Below are 10,865 nucleotides of genomic sequence, written 5' to 3'. Positions count from 1 at the left end.
TTTTTAAGGAGACGTTTTCCCTGATACGTCTCCGCTGTTGCTGGATCAGAACGATTTATCAACAGATAGTGATAACCTGACTAACGGTGCTGAGATAGAAATAGGGTATGAAGGATTTCAAAATTAACACATTAACTGGAACCAAGAGAGGGGAATCGAAACCTTTGTAAGAAGAAGCTATATGTTGATGAAGAATTACCATTATAGACGTATAGACTTTGGTCGGAGAGGCTTTTCTCTCATGATAAACTCATACCATAATCCCGGGAAATTCCGTTTGACAACAGCCGCGTGTCTTGTATATATATATTTGTATGAACGTTATATGTTTGTCTATTTTGAGCGTTTTTCCTGCGTAGTATTCGACAGTTACATATTCGTCTTGAAGTGTAATTCTTGAACTGCTTCATCTACCTGACTGCTTATTAGGCGGGGAGTCAACAGGACGTCACCCCCTCTAGATACATTCCGCCGGGTAGATATATCACTCACTAGTGACAATGACAATCTGCATCTACCGAGTCTAACAGATCAATAAAACTATTTTGGAAAAAGAGTGCCGCCTATCACCGTTTGGTCTTCTACGTCACAATAATGAATGACTTTGTAGTAGAACTGAGCAAAATCTAGTACATGAGTGATTCGATTGTGAATAGTCGAGAATAACTAATTATGACGCCATAAGAGTATGAATGTTGAGGAAAGATAAAATATGGATCTTTTATGCGGCCACGAATATAATGCCAGTTCCGCATCACATTAAAAGATAATTTGGTGTTTTTTCGACCATATACCCGTTTTATTGCACTTTATGATAATACTGTTGGTTTGTCACGACTTCGCAGAAATGTTATTTCCACTGACGCGCGTAATTTCGTACTGTGACATGTTTGCTGCGATACGACCAATCAAGGTTTCAAGACTTCCATGGTGGGAATATAGTATCGAAAACATATTTCTTCCTCATAAATTTACACGTTAGTGCAAATGGGGCATTATTTCAGTACTAGAAAAGTCCTCTGTCACTACTTGAATGGCATCAGTTATTACTCAATTCTGAATCGAGTATTCGAAGCCCTACTTATTATGAGCCAGCAATTCAAATTTATTTATGTTATGTCATGTTATGTTAAGTTATGTTAGTAGGTCAACGAGGCGTTCTCAAATATTCATGTGAGTGAAAGCACGGCATAGGAACGTTGTCTGGTATCCATGCGAGAGACAGACCATATTAAAACGTTCCACAGACTAAGGCTTATAAGACAGGCAGTACGATTTGGCGATTGTCCGATTCCAATTTTAAACTACTCAAGTGCAAACTGCAATGTCCTGAGCGCAGGTGAAATGACATCATTCTGACGCGAGATCTTTTGTATTACATTCAGTCATTGGAGCAGATTGGAAATAGTCTTTTAATCACCGCGATATGGATACGCTGCTTCTTGTGTCAGTGATAACTATCATGTGTACCAGTGTGGCGACAGCGACATGGAGTTCTGTTAGTCTTATACCGGCGAAAGGTACGTGTATCCTCAAATGAACCGCTAGAAATGCGAGTTCTGAAATTAGACTAAATAGAGCGAAAGGCCGGTAATCTGTTCTTTATCAAATTTGTGAAATGTTTCGAAGCACTAATTTTAATTCTAGTCTAATTTCTGGTTTTCCTGAAAATGTTACGGGACAACTGTATATTGCGAAACGAGCCAAGCTTGGTGTACACCAGTGATTCTCAAACATTTTTATGATAGTGAAAAATATTGCGCCCTCTTATCGTCATATCACAAAATGCATCCAGAATGCTAGCAATCCAAACGGATAGTTTGATCGCATGGGAGGTTATGACTGTTGATAAGAGAATTCTCAAATATGAAATTCGGACTATGCACAAAGCAACAACTATGAATTGGAGGCAAAGCGTGCGGTTCGCCGAAAAAAATTTCAGTTGACCGCAGCTTCGCGCCATCTTTCAAATGCTTTCACTCCCCCCAGTTTGAGAAACACTGGCGTACACACTTGGTGCCATTCTCCTGCTTATGAAAATTAACTCTGATTTGATAGGGGCTGATGTTCATAAACCTGATTTTGTTGTATTTCTTTTGCGATACTGATAATTCTAATTCTCATCTATTTTAGAAAAAAAATTGATAGCTATAATTTTGATTCTTATTTAAATAAACTTAAATATCCCAATTTTCCAAGCCTGCGTGCAGCTACATAATCATTTTGCCGAAATTCAACATTCTAACTCTTCTCGTGCGTAGAGCGTAGACAACTTTTGCAACTTTTTTACAGCTTCCTAAATACTCGGAAGTTATGTATAATACTGTTTTAAGCTGTTTGAAGGCATCTTATGGTGCAACTTTTGTCTATTTTTTTCATGCAACTTTTTGCAACTTTTTAGATTTTTCATGAAGGTAGTTTCTATTTTGCTGAAATGCACGGCCACATTCGACTGAAATACCGTCAATCAGCACTGAAGTAACGCTCTTACGGGTTTACGGGTATTTCGGGAGCTGAGCCGCAAAGTTGACCTTTTTGTAGTAAATAAATAGTGAATGCGGATGGAAAACTGTATTTCGGGAGTGAAACTGGGAAGTTGAACTTTGTTTTTAGTCAACCGAGAAAAAGGTGGTCTTTTAGTGCAACTTTCGTGAAAAAATAAATGCAACTTTTTACTACAACTTTTGTCAAAAATAAATCCAACTTTTCACGGATTAAACTGCAACAAAAACTTGCCCTTTCGTAACTTAAATAATATAACATGTAAAGTCGTCGTGGAAAATATACATATGATCCACTATAGTAATAAAATATTTCCAGGTATATATTGTATGTATTCTTATCTCTCCATGACCACCTATCTATGTTAGTATGTGGGGATTAACCTAGAGCAGAATTGAATTATGTGTTTCCCTACCTACTTCGTATATCATCGACCCGTGTGACACACCCAATTATTACTTCTGCAATATCCATACTCCTTAGGCTTATCCATTTTAAGCATCAATGTCCGGGGTAATCCATTTTAAGCATCAATGTCCGGGCTCATGCGTTTTAAGCATCAATGTCCGTGCAATCAAAGGCCCAGTAGAGAAAGAGATTCGAAAGTTGCTGACAATTGGCAATGTTACCAACGGTGAAGCGTATTGTTCTTTGAACGCGTACCCATATGTCACGGCCTTGCCGAAAACACACCTCATAGCTATACACTAATCGCACATCACGCAGAGATCAATATGACTTATATTCAGAGGACGAGAATTGCTCAGTTGGAGACGCGATTCCTTGCAACAGCACCATCAGTACCAACAATACCGTCCTCCGTTACGAGCGGGGAAACTTAACGAATCCTGTTTCTTCCGTACCGGGCAAGGTATATATGTTCTGTTGTTATCTGTTACCTGCAGGAGCGTACACTAGGATTGTTCAAGAATATTTTTTTCCAAATTTCACTCGCTTAATGATAAAATTGTCAGGTTGCCTAAAAAAACGCTACACACCAAATTTGGGTCAATTCCGATCAGCAAAGGCCGTGCAATCTTAATTGGAAATTTCGACCATATTTGAATTTATAGTATTTACGGTGAAAGATTTTGACACTTCGTGACCAAATATAGTGTTCCAGGCATGCCTGAGGGAAAAGTGATGCTTTTTTCACGGGTTTACATCTTTATACTGGGCCGTGATAGAGTTGAGATAATGAAATTGCTAATCAATGAAAAAATAATTTGACACTAATTTGCTGGAAATGAGTCAACGAAATTGAAGTAGTCTCGTTAAAACGATGGTGATATATATTAGCAAATAAAATACTTTCATGGCTGAAATCGGGCACCATGAAGAGAAAATGAACTGACGCAGAGGTAAAATACAGCAAAATATATTCCCCAGGTTAATATCGATACCCGAAAGTATCTTTTGACGTGCCGTTGTAGATTTGATGACGTTTTGGCTGATTTCGTCGCAATGGGTTATGATATTTGCTTTTCACGACTCTTATATACCTTCACAAGGCAAATTACGACTGCTGAGGCATTATTCTCGAATTTTAGCTTATCCGCATCATCATAGGCCATTTATATCCACCGTAGTGAACTCGCGACAACCAACAATGCTGTGGTTGAGGTAGGCTATGTCATGTTACCAGTTGGTTGATGATAATGATGACATATATCTTCCTCATATCAATATTTCTTCTGAACCACTTCATATCATCCTCGAGATTTGGTGGTGAAAAAAGACCCGATGAAAGAAAGCACTTGCAAGGAATGGGAAGAGCTATGAACGAGTCACGGCATAAAGATCAACATTGCAAATTAACTGTGACATTGGGCACTAGGTCGAGGTGGATGTCAGTTTAAGAGACCACAACTGCTCGTCATTCGGCATCCTCCTATGTGTTCATTACATCGCATGGTGTCTTATCGCATTGTGTGTATCTTGATCGGATGAAAATATAATCTCCAGATTATTGACCAGATCATTGTCTTTCCATACAATTGTGTTCACTTAGCCTAGTAATACGACAATGCGCTTTATTGCGGAGTGCGGAGTGCTGTTATCCACAAGCTCATTTGCTCTGATTAGGTGAAATTCACACTGGTGCGACCAAAGATATCGCCTCTAGTCTGGGAAGTATATTCTGCAGTATTTTACCTGCTTCGCAATTCATTCTGAGTGCTGAAAGTATTTATATACGATGTATATCACAATTATTATCACTGGGCTTTTTCAATGTAGTTCCTGCTTATCAGTGTCATGTTTATTTTTCATACATTAGCAAGTTAATCATCCAAACTCGATCACAGGCCTTCATTAAGATGTAAACGAGTGTAAAAAGCATCACTTTCCCTTCAGGCATGCCTGGAACACGATATTTGGTCATATCGAGATGTTGAAATTTTTCACCATATAATCACTATAAATTCAAAAATGGTCGAAATTTCAACTTAAGATTGCACGGCTTTTACTGGTCGGAATCGACCCAAATTTGGTGTGTAGCGTTTTTTAGGCAACCTGACAATTTTATCATTAAGCGGGTGAAATTTGTAAAAATTAAATTTTTGAATAACCCTTGTGTACACTCTTAGCGACAAGAGTCTACATTTCCACCCGTGTACCATCCCTGATATACGTGTGTGAATATACCCCCATGGCATACGAAACCAAAACGCACGGCCTTTTGGGTATGATACCATACCCTTTGTGGCCCTCTGGGTGTGAATTGTGAATGCACACTCTTTTCGCTAAGAGTGTAGCCTTATACGGGCCGTATATCACCAGTGCTACAAAATCCATATAACTGGAGCCAGAGCGATTGTCGGTTCGCTGATAATATTGAGTCGATATCAGCATAGTGTCCTATATGGTGTGGATACAGTGAGAGTGAACGGCTCACTGCATTTGGGTTACGTCATACTTTCCATTTGACCAAAGGCAATAATTTTACGGCGAATTTTGACCGGCTTGCCGACCGCAAAATCCGATAAAACGGGTATCAATGGAAAGCTGCTGCTATACTGATTACGAAAATATGAATTTTATTCTGTTCATGGTCCTCAAAACCACCAAAATCAGCCTAGTAATTTGCATTGTGATTCAGTTTTGGGATCGTGACGCAACAATTCTGTCTAGCAAAACGAGATTGAACCCGAGAAGAGCCAGACAGTCACGTTGCGTCACTCACAATGTCAAAACTATATAACAATGAAAATTTCTAGGCTGATTTTAGGGGTTCCAGGGCCATGAACAGAATAAAATTTATATTTTCGTGATCATTGCACGGTAGTAAGGTTACATAAAACTATACCAGGGGCGGGCAACTTGTCCAGTCGGCGGGCCGGATATAGAAAAATTAAGTACTATGCGGGCCGGATTGCTGAATCGATACATTATTCGCCCATTTATCCACATATACAAAGGATAAATCGTATTTAATGGATGTATTTTAACGACAGCAATGTCACTTCAAAGCCATTTCTCGACGATAAGGACGAAGACAATGTGGATTGAGGATAGCATTGTCATACAAGCGCCGCCATGTCTGCTTCTCTCTGATCAATCAACACACGGTGCAATCCTTAATTAACATTTCATGGCGTTCGATAAGCCCGGTACCCGAAATTTACCAAGATATCAATTCATTATGGTTGAGTACGTGGCGATATAGCGTCGTTGTTGAACTGTGTGGCCTAATTAATCTGGATACTGAATTCATGCGGCCCGTGTCCTTTACGAAATTTAAAAAGTTGCCCGCGACCCGTTTTAAGTTGGCGACCCCTGGATGGAATAAGCGGTGCCTTACAAAAGCCTAGAAGTGTGCCGAGCTACAAGTCGGCAGTTACGGAATCAAAAATAAGAAATATCAGCCTGGTGTGAATAAGCATTGTAGTCGACTAACACCATGAATACCACAAACGACATTAGGGTTGAGTACATCGTAAATGCCGATAATGCAAGTCTTCTCGATTCGACGAAGTTACGCGTAAGCTCCACTCTCGCACGCTGCGCATACACGTATAATAACTAGGGCAATTTTTTGTTGCAGTTAAATCCGTGGAAAGTTGCATTTATTTTTGACAAATATTGCAGTAAAAAGTTGCATTTATTTTTTCACAAAAGTTGCACTAAAAGACCACATTTTGCTCGGTTGACTAAAAAAAAGGTCAACTTCCCAGATTGACTAAGAGAAAAAAAAGTCAATTTTCCGGCTCAGCTCCCGAAATACCCGTAAAAGCGTTACTTCGGTGCTGATTTACGGTGTTTCAGTCGAATTTGGCCGTGTATTTCACCAAAATCGAAAATATGTCCATGAAAAATCGAAAAAGTTGCCAAATGTTACAAAAAGTTTGATGTAAGAAAATGGACAAAAGTTGCAAAAAGATAAGATTCCTTCAAACAGCTTAAAACAGCATTCTACATATCTTACGAGTATTTAGGAAGCTGCCGGAAGCTGTAAAAAAGTTGCAAAAGTTGCAAAAACTTGCCCTAATAATAACATATAGTCACTAAAATTTGACGTAGTAAGCAAGCAGTGGGGAATCTCAGCAAACTGGGGCCGCGGACCACATTATCATGTAAGAGGGAAAACTGTCCGCGGGCCGGACAAAATTCCTTGGCGGGCCGGATTCGACCCTACGACTGCTGGACTGGGAATATCAATCTATTTCTTATAGCTTACGGGCAGAAGTTGTCAATTAGTCATCGTCGCACTCAAGTAGAAGACAATGACCTAAATTTCTGCTCAAATACAAGTAGAAGTGCCGGTTTCCAAGTAAGAATAAAAGTCAATATTCTTGACCTAGTTTTGCCTACAAACTGAAAACTGTTAAGCAGAAGTACTAGTAGTCTATAATTAAACCCACTAGCTAGAGTAAACAGTGCAAGTAGGTAAATCCTTCTTGAGTACTCTTAGAACGTACAATCACTTCGTTACTGACCGCCCCTGTTCGCAGGTGTGCAGATGCAGGATGCAGCCGCTCCTAACGTAAGGAGAGTTATTTAAACCATTTTTAATTGAAATTATATCCCACGATAAATCCTCATAAACAATGATCCGTTGATGAAGGTGGAAATAACATATTCAAATGAACGACGTAACAACTGAATGTCCAAATACAGCAAATTAATTAGGTCGTGAAACTAGGTTTTAAAATAGTGGTCACCTGCGGGTATGGAGACAAGCCTAAACAATAGAAACATATGTCAGTAACTAGGGACTACATGTAACACAATTAACAGCGTACCAACTCAACGTAACTAACACATAGTACCAACGACAAAACCGAATAAACCAGAAGCGCCGCCCACTCAACATATATAGAGAACAACCATTGCGGCGCCTAATCAATTGCTGATACTGACTATACAGTATACACTGCAGATTACTGCAGTCTTACGCAGCCTTTCTAGTTTATTTCATGTCCGAGCGAAGCATTGGCTGTAATTATGTTCAAGTCAATGCTCTGAAGATTTGGAATACGCCTTAACCTAGACGCCATATATTTTTTTAGTATCGACTGAATATTTTGGGTTTATAGGCGAGGGTTCTAGATCAGTGGTTCTCAACCTTTTTGACCTCGCGAACGTGTAAAACTTCAAAACAAATGTTGAGGACCGGTGAAACTTCAAAAATAAAAATTAACCCTGATTCTGATTGCAACAAATGTATCCAACTCAAATGTAATATCGGAGACTTCATTTAATGCTACCTTTCTGGTATTAGGGTATTCGATATTTATACGTGGTTCTATTCAATTTCGTGTAAAGCAGTGGTTCCCAACGTGGGCGATATCGCCCCCCAGGGGGCGATTTGGCGATCTAGGGGGGCGAAAATTACGAAGGGGGCGATAGGGGGGCGAAAATGGACAAAGGGGGCGACGGGGGGCGAAAATAGCGAAGGGGGCGATAGGGGGGCGATGACGCGTCAAAACGGCTGACCTTTTTTTTTTTTTTTTTTTAGTCATCCACCTAGCCATTCGGAGAGAAAAAACGTTATATTCAGCTCTGAGCAGAGTAAGATGACCTTTTTTTTTTTTTTTTTTTAGTCAACCCGCCGGTGATTACAGCCTGTATGCCCAATTATCGGTGCACAAAATTTGGGGGGCGATGATCGGTGTTGACCTTGAAAAGGGGGCGATGGATCGAAAAAGGTTGGGAACCACTGGTGTAAAGTGAAGTCTTGTTAATGACCGCCACTTGGATTGTGATTGTTCAGCATCCATTGAAAGGAATGCGACTTTGCCGTTTGTTATAGCCTGTAATATACTGCCAAGTGTCGCTTAAATGTACTGCGAAATTGGTTTAAAAGTCTCCGTAGCTTTCACATATAAATTGTCCGAAACGAGTTCTAGACTACGTTTAAACAATTTACTACAGCATTTGCAACAATAATGCTTAAGCCCAAAGTATACCGTGAACTACGATACCATGCAGAAAACACGTCTTAAGCAATTTAAAATTTGATGTTTCATTTCTCTAATTACCGGACAGGCGTCCAACTTCTGGCATTTTGTTATTGAGATATAAAATTCGAAAAGATTTGGCGGGCCGGCAGGAAACTTGACACGGACAGACAATTTAGAACCACTGTTCTAGATATTGGTGTTATCGGTTTCGGATCAAATATACCATGTCATTCTGGCTCTACATGTAACGACTGTTGGCTCCGTCACAGGCCCACAGCATTGTTGTATTCGCTGCATTCCAAATACGATGAACATCGAACATAACAAATCACTTTCTCTGTCCAGGACTGTCCATGGAAAATACGAGCACCGGCGGGTACGACCATATACATGCGGACAACCTGCTATCACCATTTTCACGTCAGCAATCTGACCGAGTACGCAGTGTGTTTTGCTATGAGGGCGAGCGATGATTCATCATCTACGTTCAAATCCATTTGCGGAGGGGGCTACACAACAGAGTCATCGATTCCAGAAAGCGAAATCGACTATTCAGTATACTACAGTGAAGGTCATACATATGCAATGGGATTTACAACGGAGATCATTTTTGTTGGTGAACCGCACGCTACGACGCCTCCAACTGCAGAAGTCACGACGTCGAATGGTCACAGCCCATCCTTACGACACCTGCTGCAGTTCTTGCCGTTAGCAACGCTATATCTGTTAAATTACTGTGCTTATAGGTAGTCAGCTCAATTTGTATTTGTAACATTATGAACTGGAGCCAAAAGCATGTATTTCATATTTCATCTCGCAATCGTGACTAGCCCGAAGCTACATCAGGGAATTGACTTGACAATTTGTATGGTGTTGGATTCTAACGATGCGAAGTAATCTTTCAATAAAAAAGAGAGCGGATGTATGTCCTTGCGCATAACCAGTGACCAACTTCAACTCGAAATATTCAAGCAGCGTCCTTTGGATGAAAACTAGCCTACATTTCGGTATAGATATCTTTTGTAAACCAACTTCCCCTTACCCTGTGCTTTAGCATTCTTCTTGCTTGATCATTTTGTAATCTTCTGTAGGCGTTTGAATAATGCATTTTTCATTTGCTGCTATATATATTTGTAGTCCAAGATGGAAGATTGTTTGATTAACTTCATCACCACGTCAATGCGATTCCTAATCTATTCATTGTGGATTGTAATGGCGGAGGGATCTTGAATCGAAAAAAGAATTAGAAGTAATGTTAATGATAATATAGCATACTATGCTTTTGCTACTTTCAACATCTGGTTATGATGTGCGGTATATAGTTTCGGTAAAAGAGTGCATGCCCTATGGCGAAAAATATTTTGATCAAATAAAATATGAATTTTTGTCGTGCAATTTATGCTACTGATCACGGGACGTATAACACCTTCTTTTATGTTATATTGGAGGATGGCTATCAGGATAGGGTTGTGATAGAGCAGGGCGCAAATTCGGATTTGACAATTTTCCGCGAACCATCTCTGCTGATATGCCGATTACTAATAAAAGTCAATACCTTTGCCCACAATGAATGAATACCTGGACTGCATGAATATTGAATATCCATGACACTCTGTCTAGCAAGGGATATCGAGGTCTGTAACGATTTACAGTGATATCCAATCGCGGTAGTGTTACGTGAAATCCTGCATCACACGAAAGCCAGATAACGATCCATTAGTTATTTGGCCGTGCTGAGCGTGTACGCACGTGTACTGTTAACACATAGCATTGTTGTGTTTGAGTAAAAAGAGAGGCAAAGCTCACTTGTTGTTTTCTTGGAAGAAGACATGACCGTCATATTGATTTGTACGATGTAATTGTCACCGGATATCTCTTTTAGGGCTGATTGAGCTGAGCACACAATAAAATAAATTTCTTCTATTTCGCTTCAGTGTTTTCTCGCCTTGATCATAGTAG

At 39.8% G+C, this 10,865-nt stretch overlaps 1 protein-coding gene across 1 annotated transcript; it reads left to right on the top strand.

Moving 5' to 3' along the window:
• The first annotated feature begins 341 nt into the window (after nucleotides 1–341).
• On the top strand, nucleotides 342–10,301 carry LOC145453980 (uncharacterized). Its single transcript, XM_080331943.1, has 3 exons — nucleotides 342–1,520; nucleotides 3,252–3,373; nucleotides 9,252–10,301. Exons 1-3 carry the CDS (start codon nucleotides 1,427–1,429, stop codon nucleotides 9,654–9,656), a joined length of 621 nt encoding a protein of 206 aa, XP_080188069.1. The 5' UTR covers nucleotides 342–1,426; the 3' UTR covers nucleotides 9,657–10,301.
• Nucleotides 10,302–10,865: the final 564 nt, after the last annotated feature.

The sequence above is a fragment of the Botryllus schlosseri genome, chromosome 13, assembly GCF_051294905.1.
Source record: "Botryllus schlosseri isolate E-star chromosome 13, Bs_hap1, whole genome shotgun sequence".
Taxonomy (NCBI): domain Eukaryota; kingdom Metazoa; phylum Chordata; class Ascidiacea; order Stolidobranchia; family Styelidae; genus Botryllus; species Botryllus schlosseri.
The sequence above is the reverse complement of the archived record's forward strand: the minus strand, read 5'-3'. Positions and strand labels throughout refer to the sequence as shown.

Coding starts and splice junctions, on each gene's coding strand:
- LOC145453980 (XM_080331943.1), top strand. CDS start 1,427: ATGGATACGCTGCTTCTTGTGTCAGTGATAACTATCATGTGTACCAGT. Junction 1,521..3,251: donor TAGTCTTATACCGGCGAAAG/GTACGTGTATCC, acceptor ACTTATATTCAG/AGGACGAGAATTGCTCAGTT. Junction 3,374..9,251: donor TTTCTTCCGTACCGGGCAAG/GTATATATGTTC, acceptor TTCTCTGTCCAG/GACTGTCCATGGAAAATACG.